At 43.5% G+C, this 21,773-nt stretch overlaps 1 protein-coding gene across 1 annotated transcript; it reads right to left on the bottom strand.

Moving 5' to 3' along the window:
• Positions 1-1,869: 1,869 nt before the first annotated feature.
• diras1b (DIRAS family, GTP-binding RAS-like 1b) lies at positions 1,870-20,383 on the bottom strand. The gene is made up of 3 exons (XM_058091186.2): positions 20,088-20,383; positions 6,140-6,470; positions 1,870-4,307 (listed from the first exon to the last, which is right to left on the bottom strand). The coding sequence occupies exons 2-3, from the start codon at positions 6,446-6,448 to the stop codon at positions 4,020-4,022; spliced, it is 597 nt and encodes a 198-aa protein (XP_057947169.1). The 5' UTR covers positions 6,449-6,470; positions 20,088-20,383; the 3' UTR covers positions 1,870-4,019.
• Positions 20,384-21,773: the final 1,390 nt, after the last annotated feature.

The following is a 21,773-nucleotide window of genomic DNA, read 5'->3' as shown; positions in this document are numbered from 1 at the left end:
CATTATTCATTAGTTCGTGGGTGGAGTGTTCAGATTCATTAATGGACTTTTCTTTTCATTTGTCTAATCATGTGTATGAATGTACCGTTCAGTGACGTGCAACAATAAAACAAGAAGTCTAATAAAAAGAATGATAATAAAAAACAAGGTGACTTACAGTATGGAAAATAAGCAAGAAAATCTCAATTCACATTTTTTCAGAATCGTGCTAAATAGGTGATGAGTGTCACGTCTCATCAGAAAATCAGTTCAGTGAAGAACTACAGGGCATCTGTATTTGGTGACCGCCACCCAACCACCCCCAGCTGTGCCACTGGACCCCACCTGCACCTGCAAGCCAGTGTTGATTTTGGCAGCCATTTTAGTTTTAGTCTTATAGATAATGCTTCTTGTTTTAGTCATTTCTATATGCGATAGTTGTAGTTCACATTTAGTCAACCAAAACTCAAAAAACGTTTTAGGTGGCGAAAACTAAATATGTTTCAATCACTTTTAGTAAAAAAAAAAAACAAAACTTAAAACAATAAGTATATACATGCATATTATATATTAATGTCAATAAGTACTGGAGATTAGACGAGTAAAAAACATGACTCCCTCTGTATACAAAGTACCCCTGAAAAGTATATCTTAACAAACGTACTGCCCGCAATGTAGGCAGAAATGTCATGAATTGTAAATGTCTGGTAGACAAGGGGCTGAAAAGTTTCGGCAACCAAATAATGACATCATCAAATGTTCACAGATTTTAAAGGAGTATTTGTTTACTGTTGTTTCCTGTGTATTGCGAAATGAAAGATAAACATTAAGAGAGTAGTGTAGCTGCCCTTCTATGTAATCATTAAATAAACGTCTCGCACATGTGAGTGTAGGCTCTTCTCGATATTTTCACACCACGTCTATTCATAGCTCCCTCTGCTTGTTCTCTAAAAACGCCGTCTCACGCTGCTGCTGTTGCTAAGGCATCACTTCTGGACAACAAATACGTAATATGGCGCGCAATCTGGTTGGGCCCAGCTAACATCTAGCGAGAGGCGACCAGAAATAGCATACACAGCTAACACAAGCACATTTTAGTCATGAACCCCCTCATGAGTCAGCATTAGCTTGGTAATAACAGACAAAACTCACCTCTATCCTCTCCAACGAACGGTTTAATTGACATTCGAGGAAAATCGAGGCATGGTTTAGCGTAGGTTGTCAGACGGTCAAATTTGAGCCTCATCAGTGCGGCTGCGCGAGGTGCGTGCATGAGCGCAAAACACATAAAACTATGGCTCGTGCTACTGCGCTCGGGATTAATTATGACATCTGTTGAACCTTTTACATGACTTGAAAAAACAGTCGATAAAGTCAGAGTAATATGAACTTTTTTTACTTATCTGATTTTCCTAATTATTTTTCATGAATACTTTCACTGCAGTTTTTTTAGTCAGTGCCTTACTTTTGATCACATATTCAACACAAAGCTTGTGAAAACAGCCTCTAAATGTCCCCATATTGTCTTTCGCAGTCTTGTTTTCCATATAATAATCAGTTAAAAAAAACAAAAAAGGGCAAACATAGTACATCTGAGCATCCCTGGTATCTAACAGATAAAGGGTACGACGTTTATTATTATTATATTTTTGGACTTTAAACAGGACCTCACGTTATAGTGCAGAAAAATACAACACTTTCAAAAAAAGTAACCAAAAAGTCACATTTTATACTAGTATGATTGGTCAGTTGTGAGAAGTGGACATGCATGTCCAATACAATTATATTGAATAAGGATATTATATATATATATATATATATATATATATATATATATATATATATATATATATATATATATATAATTTATATGTATGTATATATATATATATATGTATGTATATGTATATATATATATTTTACAGTACATTGTAACATCAAACCTCCTACTACTGGTCTATTTTTACATGGGTAACGTCTTACTTGAAGCTCTCGTCCCATGGCGTTATGCATATTTACAATAACTACACATACTACAGCTTTGGGGGGCGTGAATAACAACGCAGGCTGATTCATAAGCTAGTCTTCAAGTAAAATGTCACCCTAAAGTGCCCCATTGTTGATTCTGCTGCACACGTTTAAGAAAAAACAAAGAGCTGTGCTTTTATTTTTCTGGTGGTTTGTGTGTGTGTGTGTATGTGAGATGATCCTGCAAGCCCATCCGTCCGCTCTCTCTTTTATAGTATGTATACCCTGTTGCTCAGCAGAAAACAACCTCATTGTGCCATGTGGCGGGAGGGAGACCTATGATGGTGGTTGTTCCTCAGGAATGGTGACTAAGGAAGTGGGGAAAACCAAGAAAAAGAAAGGTACAAATCGGTAAAAAAGTATTGTGCTTTGGACTGCCCTTGTGTGAGAACAACGTGCAGAATCCTGTGCCAAAAAGTGGTGAATGGAGGGTATTGATGTTTTAATATGAGTGTGTGTTTATGTAATAAAGTGCAATGTGAGGGCATGTGGATGCGGCTAATTTGAGTGCATGCTGAGATGCTTGGATGGGAGGGGCACCAAAAAAACAAAACAGTACAGAATCAGGTTGCACAAAAAAATACATTTCTTTTTTTTTGTTAGACTCATGTGCTTTTTCAGAGTGTGTTTGGATTTTACAGCAGGGGTGTCCAAAGTTTGGCTCTTCTAACCCGGAGCTCGTTTGCTATCACTCTAATTTGCTATGTCATTATTATAACACAAATACAAACTTGTATGTAAGTAAAGGTTTATGTAATGTATGTAAAGGTTTTCTTGGCGTACTGGTGCATGTCAATAAATGAGAATATGGTGCATAAGTCATTTAAATTCAGACTAAGAGAGCAATTACAGGCTTAAAAGATGGTTTTGCAGACACTGGTAGTTTACAATAGCTAACTTTTTGACCACTATCACTTTTTATGATATAATGAATGAGGACATTTTATTAGTTGTAAGCAAAATCATTCAAAATATGAAGAAAAGCACTGTTGAGATATTTCACTCTGCGTACAGTGAATATGTAGCAGTATTTCCCCACTCATAAACACATTATAATGGGACTGAATGTAGCTGGTGGTTCCAACTTTGCGTCGTAACACACCTGTTCTGCTAGAGAATAAGAAGATGTAGCAGGAAGGATAAATGTACTCTTTTGGAGAATCTTAACATGAAAGCATGTATTGCTCTTCTCAACGAGCAGCAGGTGCTGCCCCCCACCCCCCACTCCACCCATATGGAAAAAGTTTGGACACCCCTGCTTTACATAAACCCAAAAAGCATCGAAAAGAAGGCAATCCAACAAAATGAACTTCCCCGCAAAAAACAGACATTCTTGAACCTCACAACCAGAAATCCACTCCTTTGAGTCTCACCGGCTTGGCAATAATAATAATAATCAGAAGAGAGGATCGTCCTCTCAAACGAACAAGCAAGCAAGGCCAGAGCGCCCCCCCTCCAATGTGGCCTTCAGAGAGTCTTTAAAAGGATTGTTGCGCCATGGTATGTGTGTGTGTGTGTTACCACTTTTGGGGGCGATTGATGAAGGATCTTTGTTGTTTGCCGTATGACATTGAGGCTGGGGCGCCTGTTTTTCATTGTGGGAATCTGGTGAAGGTGAGATGAGTGGGGATGAGTTGTGGTTTATTTACATCCTCGGGAGCTTCCTTTCCGATGCCGTGTGGCGTTCATGCTCTCAAACCTCAGAGGACAAAGGAGCTCTTTGACACTTTGTATAAACGTCTTCCACATGTGTTATGACAAAAGAGATGCGGTCAGGACGAGGGAGGTTCCGTCTGTATTTCCCAAAAGGAACGCCGAGGGGGAGAGCGAGTCGAGTCTGTGTCTTTTTTTTCCCTTCCTGCGTGCATCCTAGATCCTAGCCTTTCATCACCACGGCGACCAACCTCCTCTCTGCAGCTGAGTCATGTTTGGGAAGGATGTGAATGACGGGATTCCTGTTCAGTCTTCCTCTCTCGCTTCCTTCTTCCTCTCGCCCTCGTCCGGCCCGCCGCTTACATGATGCTGCACTTGCCCTTCAGTCTCTCGGCACGCGACTGCTTCCCTGAGCGCTTGCCGTCGATGTTGAGGCTCATGTTGCGCTTCTTGTCCAGGTTGAGGAGCTCCTGGAAGAGCTCTGTGACGTTGTGGTTGGTCTTGGCCGAGGTCTCCATGAAGGCGCACTTCCACTGGTTGGCCTGGGCCTCGCCGTCCTTGGTCTCCACCTCGCGCTGGGTTTCGTCGCTCTTGTTGCCCACCAGCATGATGGGGATGGCCTCCACGTTGCCCTTGATGGCCAGGACCTTGGAAACCGGTCGGGGGCGGAAAGAACACAATGGACCAGGACTTGATGAGTTGGTCCACTATACGGTTTGTCACCATAAATGAGACTCGGTAGCCGAGTACAGCACACTACAGATAATGGTTGAAGACACTATACACTGTATTGGTACTTATTCAGCATTTTGGTTCTAACAATGAATACTTTCTATTTGTAGCTGTTTTTCCATGAAAAACACCAAAAAGAGTACAAAATTTTAAAAAAATCAAGATTTTATTGAGTTAAATAAAAAGTAAAGTTATATTAATTTCATTTAGCACTACATTTAAAAAAATATTAAAATGGGATGATTTAAATAATTGAATAATTGTGATTAAAGAATAATGTAAATAAATGTTTTTTTAGATTTTAAAAATATATTTTATTACTTCTTTAACAATATTTTATTCAGCAATTAATTAAGCGTTAAAATATTTAACAGTTTAAATTTGGCAAGAAAATGAACTAATGACACTTACCATAATTCAAAACAATTGACAATTCAAGGATTTCTTAGTTTGAAAAAAATATTTAATGATATATTTTAGACTATTTAATTCAGCAATGAATCATTCATTCAGTTGCAGGGGGTGCTGGAGCCTATCCCAGCTGTCTTCGGAGTAATAAAATATTTAGATGTTTCATTTGGCATAAACTTAACTAATTACAATATATACAATACTGATTCAAAATGTGTTTTTATTTAATTAAATTTTTTTGTATTAATTCATAATTAGTTTGTATTTTAATAGAAATAGATATTATTATTATGTAATATTTAACAGTGAACTAAGTATTATAAATATTTAATACATAATTTAAATGACTTCGATTACTTTTCCTTTTTTGGTTTTAGTCTAACTCAGAGGTAGGGAACCTATGGCTCGGGAGCCAGGTAGGGCTCTTTTGATGACTGTATCTGGCTCTCAAGCATTTCTTACCACAATAAAAATTTATTTTTGCTAACATTTTAAAGTAAACCATCACAGAAATGACTGTTGAAAATAATATTCAAAGTCAACAACTTTCTTGCTTTCTTACTTCTTGCTTTCTTACTTGCATTTTAATCCGTCCATCTATTTTCTACTGCAATACGGCCAACCATATCTATCTTTCCTGATGATATTTTCCAGGTCAAACACCAAAACTCGATTATTACTGGGTAATGCGGTAGTGTACCTCGGTCATTAAGATGTACATGTAAACTTTCCTCCTTTAGTCAAATAGTCACCTAACTAAAGCTGCAGAACCAAGCCTTCTGGCAAAGATGGCCAAAAGAATGAAATATACTGAGTACGGTGCAAAACCATGCAGCAGCAAAAGTTGCATTAATGGCAGCAAGTATTTGATTTATTATTAGACACTGCGCTGCTCACGAAAGTGTGCTGGCCACACCCCATTGGCGTGGGGTAGTGTGCCTGGTCTACGTAATTAGAGCCCATTATCTAAAACTGTTGGTCTTACATAAAAATGCACACATTTTATTGTATTCAATGTTTAAAAAAAATGTATATGGCTCTCACAGATACACATTTTAAAATATCTGGCCTTCATGGCTCTCTTCGCCAAAAAGGTTCCCGACCCCTGGTCTAACTCCTACTGAATGTTTTCACTCATCAGCCGCTTTCACACTTTCACACCACTTTCAAATCTCAGGTGATCCAATAAAATAAAGTCCGCCTTTAAGAAAAAACAGTAATTGACTGTTTTAATTGACTGGCGACAGCAAAGGACAAGCCTGGCAATATACAAGCTTGGATACTGGTTACTATGTTGCTGCTGTGAATACCCACCCACACACACACACACACACACCTGTTGGTAGATGGGCTTCAGCTCCTCCAGGGACTGCTTGCTCGTGATGGAGTAGACCAGGATGAAGGCGTGGCCTTTGGAGATGGACAAGCGCTGCATGGCGGGGAACTGGTGGCTCCCGGTGGTGTCGGTGATCTGCAGCGTGCACACGCTCTTGTCGCAGCTGATCACCTGGCGGTACGTGTCCTCCACGGTGGGAATGTATGTGTCCCTGAAGGTCCCCTTGACGAAGCGCAACACCAGTGAGCTCTTCCCAACTCCCCCTGCCCCGAACACCACCACCCGGTAGTCGTTGCTTTGCTCCGGCATTCTGGCCCCCCTTCAGTCACACCTGTGTGGAAGGAGTGAGGAGAGCCGGTGAGGAATAGGCTGGCAAAATACCAGGAATTGACCTGTCTTTCCCGAACACTTCCCATCTTCAACCAAAGTCACAAAATGAGAACGCAGGGGAACAAATGTGAATACACAGGAATTTACCAGGAATAGAGTGCACCACCCAAAAATGTTGCACTATTTAAAGAGTCACTACGGTCGCGGGTATGAGTCATCATGTGCACTCTAATTTCCAAACACTTAATTTCACCAAAATGTTCATAAAAATGGGCATCTAAAGTTGCAACAGTGTGAGCTGTAAACAATAGCTACCCATGCGACTCCGAACACTGACCCTGACAAAACCCACAACGCCAACAAAATGCTCTGCACCCAAATAGCATAAGAACCCAGCCGGACCAAAGGAATGCAGAAACCACATGGCCGGAACCCCAGACAAACCCAAAGAAGGGAAGTCCCCCGGCTGGAACATATGAATCCTCGGCTCACCGAGTATGTTGTGGGAGGAATAAACATGATGGCAGATGCAACACACTTCAACAAGGACACAAAAACGTCACAGCCGAACGGGGAAGAATGACAACCAAGTAGGCTGTTCATAAAAATTCTAATTAAATTTGAACTTTGACAGTTTTTCAGATAAAAATGTGAGGACATGTTAATGCTTGTCTGAGAATAGTGTATGGAATTTATGGTGAGATGTTTCACATCCTTAAAACATACAGTATATAATCACAGTAAACAAATAAAGCTGGCTACTTCGCAGATTTCACTAAATGTGTTTCACTTAAGCTGTATCTAAAGCTTTGAGACTCCAGACAATGACAATGAGAGCCATTATCCACAAATGGCAAAAACATGGACCAGTGGTGAACCTTCCAAGGAGTGTCTGGCCAACCAAAATGATCCCCAGAGCGCAGTGACGACTCATCCAATCGCAAAAGACCCCACAACAAAACATCCAAAGAAGTGCAGGCCACACTTAAGGTTAAGGTCAGTTAAGGTCAGGGTTCATGACTCCACCATAAGAAAGACACTGGGCAAAAATGGCCTACATGGCAGAGTTACAAGATCAAAACCACTACTGAACAACAACAAAAAAAAGACCAAGGCTCATCTCATCTCAGTTTTGCCAGATAACATCTTGATGATCCTCAAGACCTTTGGGAAAATACTCTGTGGTCTGACGTCAAAGCAAAGTAACACCGCATTTCAGAAAAAGAACATCATAGCAAAAGTAAAATACGGTGGTGGTAGTGTGATGGTCGTGTGGGGCTGTTTTGCTGTTTCAGGACCTGGAAGATTTGCTGTGATAAATGAAATCATTAATTCTGCCATCTACCAAAAAAATCTGACCATCTGTTTTGGTGACCTCAAGCTGAAAGCAACTTGTGCAGCAGGACAATGATCCAAAACACACCAGCAAGTCCACCTCTGAATGGCTGAAGAAAAACCAAATGAAGACTTTGGAGTGGCCTAGTCCAAGTCCTGACCTGAATCCTATTGAGATGCTGTGGCATGACCTTAAAAAGGCTTCATGCTGGAAAAGCCTCCAATGTGGCTGAATGACAACAATTCTGCAAAGATGAGTGGGCCAAAATTCCTCCACAGCGCTGTAAGACAGTCATTGCAAGTTATCACAAACCACACTGGTCCAGATTCACGAAAAAGTCGATCAAAACTAATTTTTGAGTGAATTCATTGTAAATCAGCATGAAAATGATCTATAAGCAAAAACATGACCGTATCTCTTCATTTTACCTCAAAAACCGAAAATAACGAATGACTTTAGTTGGCCAACTTTCACAAAAACACTGACTTGTACCAAAACTTTATAAGTCACATCATAAAACACACTGAAAGTTGGTAACTTAACGCCTTCCACTTCACATCATATCACACACTAAAAGTTTATCCCCCGCGACCTGAAAGGTGAAAACCACCACCATCACCCAGGGTCTACAGCTCTACCGATGGAGCTCGAAGGAGGGCCAGGACCTCTGGCGGAAACTGGTCCGTGGCCTTGTTCGTCGGAGTCTTCAGCTTCCGCATCCGGAGGGGGCTGATCAAGGGGTCAGAACTCTCAAGAAGACGGTGGAACAGGTCGGTGTTCGACTGAACCCGGGACATCTGGCGCGAATGGTGCTCCCGGATGGCCTTGAAGTCCTTGTTTCTTGCTTCTTGGGCTTCCTCTGACATCGCCCCCAGGGGAAGGAGCATGCCGGCGGAGACAGCGGGAGCATGGATCAGGAGCTTGTGGACCGACTGTGGCATCCTGAACCACCCATATAGGCTGACCAACATCCTGGCCGTCTCAACCGCGTACACGCCGAACCGCTCCTCGTCGAGGTTGAAGTTGGAGGACGCAGCGCGGAGGAGGTGGCTGAAGCGGCGGATCAGGGTGGAATCAAGGCCCAGAATGTCCGCAGACGTTTCGTGCTCCAAGAAGAAGCGGCGGGCAGAGTTCCCATCGTTGGTTGTTCCAGATCCGCCAGGAAGGGGTTGGTCGATTAGGAGCCCCAAACGCTGACGAAACTCGGTCTTGATCCGCTGCTTCTGTTCCTTGACAATCCGCTGCTTCTCCTCTCCACGGGCCTGCCACTCGCAGAACGGGAGTCTGTACGCGATGTGAAGGAGCATCTCCATCGACCGGATCCAGCAGTGGAGGGTGGAGATTTCGTGCTGGGTCCGGTCTCCAGTGGGCCGGGCCAGAACTCCGTCGATATCGTTCATCTCGGTAGGCTTGGCCAGGCAGATGCTGCAGACCTGTTGCGACCGGATGTCCTGGATGGCGTTGTGGACCTTGCCGTCAATCATGGTTAATGCCATGTCGTGGCGGACGGAGATGGTGGCGTCGTTGGTGAGTTGGACGGTTGACGGCGTGAGTGACTCCACCTCCTGCTTGAGTTGGACGTAGGTGGAGGTGGTCAACTCCCTGGACTCCTTTTCGAAGATGAAGCTGATCAGACGACAGAAGAAAGTGGAGTTTGGCTTCGGGTTTGCCCAGATCACTCGGCCATCCTCGGTCCGGAGCCGCAGAGGGACCATACTCGCCAGGAACATGGTAGAGTCGTCGACGTCCGTTGACTGTCGATGGCGGTAGACTTGTTGACCGGTAGCACCGTCAAACCCGTACTTAGAGGTCAGGATCAAGGAGCCTTGAGCTGCCGACGATTGGATGACCGACGCCTGGAGCGTGCACAGCCTTGACGCCGTGTGGTCAACCAACTGCTGCACGGGGACAGAAGCGCCACGGTCGTTGACAGCAACTCCAGCCGGATGGCATCGTTTCTTGGCATCCAATACGAAGTTGTACGGCGGGAAGATGTCGGCGACGTGGTCCTTCGATGTCTCACGGACCACTTGGTACGCAGCTCGCGTCATGTTGGTGTTGAAGAGCAACACGAGAGCTTCGTCGGCTGACAGCATTTTCGGAAGCGATGGAGGGGGTGCGCGGTATGATGCCTGCACCACTGTAGGGTCCGGGCCATCTGCTGCCATCACTTTCTTGATGATGTCGGCTTCGGTGTGCCTCCCCTTCTTCCTCAGAGTCATCTGAGACGCGTACGCCAGCTGCTCGCCGGTAAATCCTTGGTCGAGGAGCTGGGACACGCTGCGGCGCCGGGTGGGGGAGGAGACGAGGGAGAAGGCAGCCGGCATCTGCGACGGTCGTCCGCCCCTGCGGCCATCCATCGTGTTGTCCTGCTCGGGAGCTGGAGGTTCCAGGCTTGCCACTGGAACAGATTCGCGAAGCCAGACTTCATGTTTGTTGAGCATCTTCGCGAATGACCGTCGAATTCCTGGAGCATCCCAGCGTTGAAGTATCATCTTCCGTTGATAAAGAACGACGTCCCGGATGACGGATCGGTCAGGCACACGTCCAGGAGGAACCGAGAGACACAGGAACTCGACACCAGCTTTCAATGCCGCGTCCGACATCAGGAAACCGGCTCCCAGCATCGCCTCCAGAAGCCCCCGACGGGTGGGGGACGTCATCTCATGGAGTGGATATGAAACGGGAAAATCCAGTTTACTCCTAAAGTTGCAAAAAGTGGCAAAACCTTTTCCAACCAAGTAAAGAGTGATGTCGTAGGTATCACATGATGTTGATTTGAGTCTGTGCTTGGCCCTTCTTCTGTATTATATGACCCATTGAACAAACACTAAATGACTGCTCGACAACATGTGATTCAAACCAAAGGGAATTCTCCCAGTATTGGCTCAAAAGGAGAAACGACCACCTGGTTGGGCAGTTGCCATCCTTGGGTGACTGGAGGTACCACAAAAACTTGGAAACACGCACGTTCACTAGTGAGCACAAGTGCCCAACATTTCACTTGCTGGGAAGCGGTACAAAGAGGAAACTGAAAACCTTACTTTTGAACGCGCACTGCTCCTAATCAGGGGGCTCGGGGACCAAAGTAAAAGCACACCCCAGTTCCTCATGAACTAAAAAAAAAATACCCCTTTTTTCGAAAATCGGAGAGATCAGTTTTGATCGACTTTTTCGTGATTCTGGACCAGTGTGCAAACGCTTGATTGCAGTTGTTGCTGCTAAGTGTGGCTCAACAAGTTATTAGCTTTAGGGGGAAATAACTTTTTCACACAGAGCCATGAAGCTTTGGATTTTTTTATCTCCCCAAATTTGTTTGATGATCTTAAACATTTAAGAAATCATGTAGGTGCATTGTCTCTTCCCCAAAATTTTGAATTTCACATATTTATTCATGAATAACGTGGAGAATTCAGAGGAAGTAATGTGAATATACAGGACTTTACCAGGAATAAAGCAGACTACCAAAACAATGTTGGTGTATAACATTTGTAGAGAATCTTCCTCCTTTCCAAATAATTCCTAATTTCATCATTCTCTTGTGGAAACGACGCCTCTAAAGTCACCTGAGGAGAATGTATGGAACTGAATTGTTGACAAGTTTTTTGGACAAGTCTGTTTTGGCACACGTGTACTTTTGCTTTCAAATGAGAAAAATCACGCCGTATATTATTGATCATAACATGAGCGCTTTACACCACTCAGAGACTCCAATGCAGAATGAAGTCAGATACGAGGCTGTGGACTGCTCAGTGCATAGTGCTGTTACATTTTTTGAACAGTATTTCCATCATTTCTCATGGAAAACATGTAATCTGTCGATGAACAAGCATTTTCTCCTGTTGTGTGTTCACATCTTAAAGCGCACTCCACACAAGCAAGCAGCAGCCATACACATATAGATCCATGCTAAACCCACGAGACACTCCCCAGAATGTCCATTTATTCTCCAGCCCTCCACTGATATAATCCAGAACGCGGGCCAGGCAATTAGAGGCGGCAGTCCATCAATAGGGAGCTCAGGCGGGCGGCGGGCGTGTCAGAAATTCACTTGTTCCATGGAGTACTGATGTCAATCTAGTGTTTCATTACAGTCTCTGCTTAGAGAGCATCTCGAGATCACGGCTGAAGGAGACTCCTATTATGGGACTTTAAAGCAAGTTGGAACCACCGCATAAATAATGCAACACACACAAGGTGTAATCATAAGCATGCTCTCAAAGAGTGTTATGTTGTAAGTGTGTAGAGTCCTTCAATGGATATGCTGGGTTCTATTACAGCTGTATGTTAGGTGTTTCAAATATATATGTATACATATTTGCCATTGGTCTATAGTTTTTCAAGCCACACAAGAGTGATTTTTCTTATTATTTTTTTAAATGAATGAAGGAAACGAATGAAGTCAGCCCTTTTGTCAGTCATACAGTCACTTCGTCTCAATGGGTGGAGGCGGGGGCGCGAGCATACACACGGAGTGCAGAAGAGTGTGGGCTGGTGAGGGGCAGTGCAAGGTATCACAGTAGAAATTAAATTAGTAGATTGCTATATATTGTACGTATATATCCCCCCACACCCCCACATACACACAGCTTGTTCTGCTGACACCGTCGCTATCATTTTGCTTACCTTAACAAACTATCTGGTCGTCTCATTTAATTTATTTCTCATTTACATATTTAATGTATTTTCTATTACTCAGAACCTGTCCCCCCTGCAGTCCTGCTGCTGTTGGATCAATAAACGAAGGCTTCTGTGGCTCTGATCGATGGCACCTTGTCTATCTATCTGTCTGGCTGACTGCCTCCCATCCTACTGCTTGGGTTGCTTTTTTTTTCCAGAGTCAGCTCCGTGACGACAAGGCTGCTGCTCATCAACACCTACCTCCTCTACCCCCTCCATTTTTTCATGAAGCTAAAATTAGCCATCTCTGTCTTTCTCACACACACACATGCACACACACAATCATAGGTGACACGCATCAGAGCTACAGGCCTTTAAACCCACCAAGCCATCCTTTGACTTCACAAAACTGCATACCCGGAATGGATTGATGGTCCAAATGCATTTTGTGGCAGTGCAGCCCACCTCCATTAGCAGATCGCTTTGGCACAAACTGAGGCCTCCTCCTCATGCACCTCCACCTCCTCCTCCTCATCTTTTTATCGCCCCCCATCCGTCTCCGCGTGCTTACTCCTAAAGCGCCGCTGGAATATGTCACCTTCCGCGACTGCAAAATATGCACATAATTTGCCTGGAGAGAGCGAGCCACTCACACGGCACCACAAAAGGAAGCGAATTAAGCAACATCAAACACAATATCGTCAAACAGATCAAGAGCGTGATTAAGCAGACAGTCGTGCCGAGGTATCTGTCCGGGATAATCGGGATATTGGAATGCCGTGAGCGTGGCTATTTGGCCACGAGCGATCAAACAGGATCAACAGATTTAGGCCTGAGGGCACACACACACACGCACACAAACATGCAATGTCACGTGATCATCAAGCTGCATTCTGCCTATCTTTGTGCAGCATTGTCTTTCACGTTCCTCCTCATGGACATATTTTGGCTGCCCCACGCCAAGAAACACGCTAAGATGCGCTCCTTTCACACCTTTAGCCCAGACCGCACAGAAGGTTTGGCTAGTTTGGGCGCACCCAATGGCACCCAGGCAGGGCACACTTCTTTGGACACGAATGGAAGAGATGGACCAGGGTCCGATATGATTCCATGCACACGCAGAACGACACAATAACAGAAATGAAATACAATGACTCAAAATGCTGAAAAAGTCAAAACCCACGGCATACTCCCTCACCTCTTGACTACACGTGATCAGCCCGATTATTAGTCATTAATGACAGCGGGGATCTTAAATCTTAATAAATAATCAGAACAACTCCAAATAAGACTGGAAATATTCCGCAAAGTGACAGAAAATGCCATAATACATCAGAACAGAACATGTCAATCAATGTGACCCCCCCCCCATAGAAATTGCTGTAATACGTCAGAATTGAAAATGTCATTTTGTTAATGTGATCGTTCCTCTTGCAAGTGACACCTTGGGTGCATCCTTTATCACAACAGCAACAGCAAATACTGTAATCAAAACATCTCTAAATAGGATTGGAAGTATTCCACAAAATCAGAGCGTCATAATACTTAATACGTCAGTGTAATATCCCCTACTAAAACTAATTAATGACAGTGGCAACATTGTGCAAAATTAATAATCAAAATGATTCCAAATAACGCTGGATTATTTCCAGCATTATTTTGATTATTTCCTTGCACTATCCACAAAGTCATAAAAATTGCGGTAGTACATCAGAATGTGTCACTTAATATGTCACTTAGTTGATCCGATTGCCCCTATCGCAAGTGATTAAGGCCCGCTGCAACTTTGTGCAAAATAAATAATTACAACGACTCCAAATGAGACCAAGTGGATAGTGGAAACCTGTACAATACAAAATCAACAAAACGCCTCCCAGTACATGGAAATAATCCTCAAAGTCATAACAATTACAGTAAGACATCAGAATAGAACGTGCCATCTTCACCCATCTTGCAAGAAAATTAATGCCAGTGGCTACCTTGTTCGAAATAATCACAACACCTTCAAATGAGACTGGAAATATTCAGGAAAACCAGAAAAATGTTATTGTAGTGTCACTTAGTTCATGTAACCACCTCTAGTGCATGTAATCAATGACAGCAGCAACATAATCTGAACAACTCCAAATAACACTGGAAATATTCTTAAAAAGTCAAACAAATTGCAGTAATGCAGCACAGGGGAAGCCAGGTATGAGTAGGAAATCACAGTCCCACCTATGGACACCTTGGGTGTCTCCAGTTAGCTGTATGAGCAAGCCAGAGTGCCTGGAAACAAGAGAGGTTCCAAAGGCAATTAGAACCCAGGGATCCTGACTGTGAGGCAGTGTGAGTGCACCAAGGGACTCATGAACTCCCAAGCCAATGAGGATATGAGAAAGGAAAAGCCCACTGACATTATGACAGCAGCTAGGTAAAATGTGATTTCCATGCATGTGTGCGTGGGGGAGGAAGTTCATCGTTCTGTCATTTTGGATTAAAGTCCAAAGGCACTATCCAGAACCTTCTCCAATGGTGAGTGTGGTGTCTTTGTGTGATGCATCGTGTCCATGACAATAGCACGGCTTGACTATGAGGTCTGGAGCGCACCTCTCTCACTATTTTTGTTCTTTTTCGGTCCGTGTAGCTCAGAAAAGACCACTGATTCAGGCAGAGTGTAGCCTCTTTTTCAAGGCGGCCGGGGGAGGAATGTGTGATTTTGGTGAGTCACAGTGAGTGTTTTCATCAGGTTGAGGTGAGCTAAAGCCGTCATGCCGCTGCAGTGCTGGCTGCTGCACTCCCAAACACACTTGCAGACCACGCATACACACACAGATATCAACCTGCTGACTGTGGACAATTATGCACGGCAGCCATTGTTTTGCTTCGCCCATGTTAGTATATTAGTGACGATGATGCGTGAAAGGAGGAATATGCCAATATAACATAAGTCAAGTATATTTACCTTGACATGTTTCCAATGTCATCTGCAGTCTTCTTTGTAATTGTCACTTGACACTTATTAGCTGTACTTCCTAGGTGTGGCCAACCCGATAGACCTGACAGACCCACCCGCTTAGCCACGCTGTCAGGTCTATCGGGTTGGCCACACCTAGGAAGTCCAGCTGATAGTACAGATAATAAGAGACACCTGAAAAAAAACATATATCCACAAAGAGGACAATATGAACGGAAGAAACATCTTGGAAAATGTTGAGGGAATTGGCTTATGAGATAGCGCCCTCTGCTGGATTCATAGCTGCAGATAGTGCCATCTTAAAACCCCTTAATTAATATGGGCATTCAATCTCCAGCATCGATGGGACCCGGGACGAACATTCCCATTTTCCCGGGATCATTCAAATGTTATTTCGATTCCTCTGTCAACTTTGATTGGCACTAGTTGAGATAAAATGTTTAAATTATTTTATTTTAAATTAATTTAAATTCACAAATCAGGGAATGAGTTAAAGTGTTTTTACACGCTATTTCGTCTCTCCTACGGGGTTCTGCTTTTTCCCTACAGTATCTGTTACGTCATATGCAAATGATATGCAAATTTAGCAATTATGTCACACTGCAACTTCCAATAGCCAGTAGCCTCTTTTCTATCCCAAGAGTTGCCAGGACCAGCGAAGAAGAAAAAAAGCTTGCTTAATAATAATAACTTAATAAAATAGAGCGGTGGGTTCGGTTCAACGTTTGCAACATAGCTGCTGTCACACAAGGGAAGGTACACGATCAACATGATTACATATACACATACATTCATGGTGTAGAAATAACACGGTACCTTGCCTTTGATGCTCTCCATTGGACTTCCTTCAGAATCACGAAAGTCAAACAATTCATGATGTCTGTCTCATAACTAAGTAACTCAGGGTTTCAGGATGCTAGTTGATGCTAGCTGATGCTAGCTGATGTGGAAGTTAAAGCTACGACTACGGCTAATTTGCAGTAGTAGCCTTTTAGTAACAGTTAAGGAACATTCTCAACTCAAACACACTTCTGGCCTTCACAATAAGAGCGCCTTGAGTTATGTCCTGTTTAGTTATGTTAACAAAATAATGGTGTCATCAAAAAATAGTGTTTGTCACTGCTGAGGCATTACATATAGTATACAATACTACTTTTTAAATGGTTGTGTTGTTGCGAATCACTGACATTGTTTTTTTCGTCAAATGTTTTGCATTTTTTTCAGCAGCCCTTGAACACAACATCACGTCAGGTCAAAGCATCTTCCTGCTGGAAAATGTTGACAGCGCCCTTGGCTCTATTCATAGCTGCTGTACTCCATTTTCCCCCTGCAGATAGCGCCATAGATTCACCTTCTATTCTATTCTAATTTAGCAGGGAAAAATACCTGAATTGTTTACAATTTAGTGTGACAATGTCAGTGTGTGCGTGTGTGTTTGTGTGTGTGTTTTATAGTAAGGAGGTTGCAACACTATGGTCTTGGCTTAGTCACTAATCATCAAGCTTAACCTCCTCTCTACTCTTGGCCTGCTCTACATTGACCCAATTCCCGAGACTTAAGGTTCCGTTGGCGTTCCCCTATAAGACGAAGCGCTAATATGGCTGCTACAACACACACACACATGCACAAGTGTTGAGATGCACAACAACATGTTTTGCACCTATCAAAAGTAAAAGGCAGTGTTTACCACACATAAACACAGACACATTCATTGCCATTGACGAGACGGTACATTTTTTTTACATTATTTCCTCTGATTTCAGCTCAACATTTACTACAAAATGTTACTGTTCCAACACCAATAACACAGGACGCTAAATAGTTGACAGCAATAGCACTCCCTGTGTCTCTTTGATTGTTCGCTAGCAGCACAAGAAGCTAGCCTGCAAAGTAGTTGACACCAATAACACTCTCATTCTCTCTTTAATTGCCATGGTTCGGTAGCAATGAAGGAAGCTAGCAAGCTAATAGTCGATGAGAACAACACACACCTTCTCTCTTTGACATTGTTTTCTAGAGCCAAAAGAAGCTAACACGCAAAATGGTCAAAGCCAGTAACATGCCGTCTCTCTTTAATTGCCATTGTTCACTAGCGGTAAAGGACTCTAAAAAGCCAAACAGGCAGTGCTGATGACAATACCTTCTCTCTTTGATTACCGTTGTTTGCTAGTGATGAAACAAGCTAATAGTCGAGGCCAATAAAACTCACCTTCTCTCTTTAATTGCTGTTGTTTGCTCAACAGAAGCAAAGAACAGAAAGAAGCTAACAAGCTAAATAGTAAACGCCAATAACATTCCCCATCTTTCTTTCATTGCCATTTTTTCTTGCAATGAAAGAAGCTAACAAGCTCATAGTCAAGGCCAATAAAACTCACCTTCTCTCTTTAAGTGCTGTTGTTTACGCGTAATGAAAGAAGCTAACAAGCTAAATAGTCAAGGCTAATAACAACCCCCGTCTCTCCTTAATTTGTTTGCCACCGACAAAGGAAGCTAATAAGCTAATACTCTCTTTGACTGCCATTGTTCGCTTACGACAAGGGGGTTAAGTACACATAACAGGTCTGTGTTTGACCCTGGAACAGACTATTGATATTATTGGAAGAGTTGATAACTAGAGAAATGAAAGCAATGGGGTGTGTGAGTCTTTCTAGGGGACATTCATTGCAACAGGTTTTTGATGGGGGTGCGGTGTAATTAGTCTGGGTAGTGCGTATTAGCGCCAAGTATTAGCCTGACCAGGGGAAGCCTGAGCATCTCCGTCTGGCCTTCTTGATAAGAAGCTGCTAATGCCGCAGCTTGGCCTGATACAGCTATCTTCTTGTTTGCTCTGCATCACATATTTAATTCCCCCACCCCACTCTGCCTCATCCAATCCAATCTATTCTTAGGACGTGCCTGACGCACCTGCCCGCAGTGACAGATGGGGAGGCAAGGTGGAGCGTTTGGATGCACTCGGCTGCTTTCAGCTTTTGTTGCTAATGCCGCTTGATCCAAGTCTGAATGCAGATGGCCCAGCAACAAAGAGGGAATCCTGCTACAGATCGCCTGTGACGTACCCCCCCCCCCCCCCCCACACACACACACAAGGCCATGATGCAATTGGGATTATACTCTTTACATGCACAGGAACATCTTCATCGTGTTTAAATGGCTGCTGATAGTTGAACCACAATAATACAACAGAACATCACACTACAACAGTACATCACCCTCATTGGTCACTCCATTAGGCTCACTCCATTCATGCCCTTGTTCTATGGAACTATGCACAGAGTGACCTCTCGAGGAAAACAGACGGCAAAATTATCCTATTCTTTTTCATTTATTGTGTGATTAATAAATGGATGGACTGTCGTCTGACACATTCAAATTTGTTTCTTCATTTTTTTCCCCCACATGAGTAAGGTAAGAGTATTGGACATTTTTGTTTCGTTTAATTAATTTTTTTAATAGAAATTTATTTTAAAGATAAAAAAGATTATATAAAGGATGTAACAATTATTTCTTAAGAAATATAAATAAATACAAAATATATCAATGAGAGTATTTTTATTACATTTTTAAACAAAATATATTTTAAATGACATTTTTTGAAAATACATTTTAAAATAAAACATTTTCTCCATCAAATCTGTCCGTCAACTATTTCCCCTGCTTTTAAAAACCAAATGCTACTTTTTGATCATTAGATTTTTCCTGATCAATGAGCATTGTGAATGTTTTGTCTTAATTTCTTAATTATTCTTAATTATTATCATTTATTGTGTTACAAATTTAGGTTAAAAAAGGGATTCACAATCATTCTCTCTCATCCGTTCGTGTTGGGCCACCACAAATTTGGTATAGGTAATATGACAGTCAAGTCATCCACTTTGACCTCCTTACTTGAATGCATCATCATCACTTTCTATGGTGTGTGTCTGTGTGCGTGTGCACTGAGTCACTTCTTTGTCCTTCTTGGAATTATGAGTCCTTATGCAACCCCTCCACCCCCACCCCCACCCTGCACCGCCCGAAAAACTATGTAACTATGTAAGGCACATGAACGCACCACCAGTCACTTTGAGAGCTTCAAGCTGGATCATATCTTCTATTGCAGCCCGCCCACACGCACACACACACGCGCGCGCAAACAGGAAGTTGAGTCACACCTACACACACACACACACACATGCATAGAGGAGGCTAAACGACGGAGAGTGGGATGGTGGTGGTGAAAGAAATCCATCCAGATGGAGGATTATGGACGGCCTTCACCACCACCGGCAGCATCAGCATCAGCAGCTTCATGCGTCACGCTGGCGTCATGAAGGCCACTGTGATGCTTCGCTATTGACGTATCTGCATGCGCAAAGGAGGGATGGAAGGAGGAGGAAGCGAGACAGAAGGAAGGGGGCGCCATTACAGACAAACTTACTGCTGGTTCATTCATAAATACCACAGGAGCGCCATCTCACAGAGGTGCCATCATTTTGCGGAGGCAGCACCCCCCAACCCCTCCCCTCCCCTCCCAGAAAACAGTCCATGATCCCCCCCACCCCACCCCCCACTCACCCTCCCTGCTCCAACATGGCTGTGCATGCACACACTCACAAACACGCTAAACATGGAAGCTACACGGAGGATTCATGTAAAATCAATACATCAATCAAAAAGCACCTCATCAATGTACGACATCATCATCTTCATCATCATCATCATCATACCTGGAGCACGTCAAGTGTAGCTTCTGCTCGTCTTCGTTTCACCTCAAAAAACAAAAACAGAGCGGTCAAGCGGCGGGAAATGAAGCACTTTGTAATTAAAAAAGGTGAAGTAAAGAGAGAGGAAGGGGGGGGAAGAGCGGCTTTTTAAAGCATTTTTCACGGCGAGCTCATGTCGTCCCGATTTCCGCCACGGTAGACTCCCCCCACCATCACACCATCACCACGACCGCCACCTCCTCCTCTACCTCTCTCCCTCTCTCTCTCTCTGGATGCCTCACCCCCTCCAAAGGGAGGACGTGGGAGGCGCTATACGTCCTTTCTTCCTTTTTACTTTCACTTCCTAGTCAGTGCAAGCGTCATCACATTATCTACACGGTGATATACACATTATGTAATAATGGGATTATTTCATTATACAGCCTACCAGCGAATGGGGAGGATTTTTAACAGCAAAAATGTTAGAAATACAAAAAATCTGGAAAAATGGCTTCCATTTTCTGGTGAAACAAGTATTTATGGTACTGGTATGGTACTGTACATTTTCCACTGTTTAATCTTAAGGTGGCGCTTCCAAATGCTATAAGTGAGACAAAAAATGTTTTAAAGTGAAAAGTTTAAGTGAATAGTTCCAAAAAAGCCTAACATAAAAATAAAAAATGAGTTTGGGTATGCTTGTATCCACCGTTTGACGCCCTTGCACCGTCGTCCCATTGAAGGACCACGATGCTGCCCCCTCCACTGTGCCGTGTGTAAAACATCTCAGGTGGGATCTCCTTGTCATGCTAGTTTTTCCTCATCAGAGAATAAGACTTTCTTCCACCTTTCAGTGTCCCGTGTTTGGTGCTCTCTTGCAAATTCCAAACGGCCAATTTCCAAACTCACTTCCCCCGGCACCAGTAGCGGCCTTCATTTAGGCCAGGATGGTCCTGTGTCTTGACAAACTGCCAATGGGCTCCTGCTGGCATTTTGGGGGGTCTACTGCTGGTCTTTTTTGTTCCATAACCCTCAGGGTCTTTGAAGAAGTTTCAAATGACATAGAACGTTATATGATGCATCATATAACGTTTCAGTGGGCTGACATTCTGGAAGAAAATTGAGCTGCGTAGCCAGTAATCACTTCCGGTCGGTTTAGTGTCGAATCAGCACCACCGAGAGGAAGCTTTCAGTACCATGGAGAGGGGGATATCGGGTGGGAGTGGACATTATGTCAGAGCAAGGATGAGATAATCTCGAGGTTGCAATTAGAAAGACGTGACGTGTATATCTCGGACATACAGTACCTGTACAAACAATATGTTGACCAATGCATGACTCACCAACACTACCAGCGGCAGCCATGAGCGTGTCGCTCTCTGCCGATGAGCCCAGGTACTACAACACAGTTTGGTGACTGCATTCATTCATTCATTCATTTTCTATCACTTATCCTCACGAGGGTCGCTGGGGGTGCTGGAGCCTATCCCAGCTGTCTTCGGGCGAGAGGCGGGGTACACCCTGGACTGGTGGCCAGCCAATCACAGGGCACATATAGACAAACAACCATTCACACTCACATTCATACCTATGGACAATTTGGAGTCGCCAAATGGCCTAGCATGTCACCCGGAGAAAAGCCACGCCATGCACGGGTAGAACATGCAAACTCCAGACATGGCCGAGGGTGGGATTGAACTCGGGTCGTGACTG

Source organism: Doryrhamphus excisus, linkage group LG14, assembly GCF_037039965.1.
Source record: "Doryrhamphus excisus strain RoL-2023G ecotype Guam linkage group LG14, RoL_Dexc_Guam_v1.1, whole genome shotgun sequence".
Taxonomy (NCBI): domain Eukaryota; kingdom Metazoa; phylum Chordata; class Actinopteri; order Syngnathiformes; family Syngnathidae; genus Doryrhamphus; species Doryrhamphus excisus.
The sequence above is the reverse complement of the archived record's forward strand: the minus strand, read 5'-3'. Positions and strand labels throughout refer to the sequence as shown.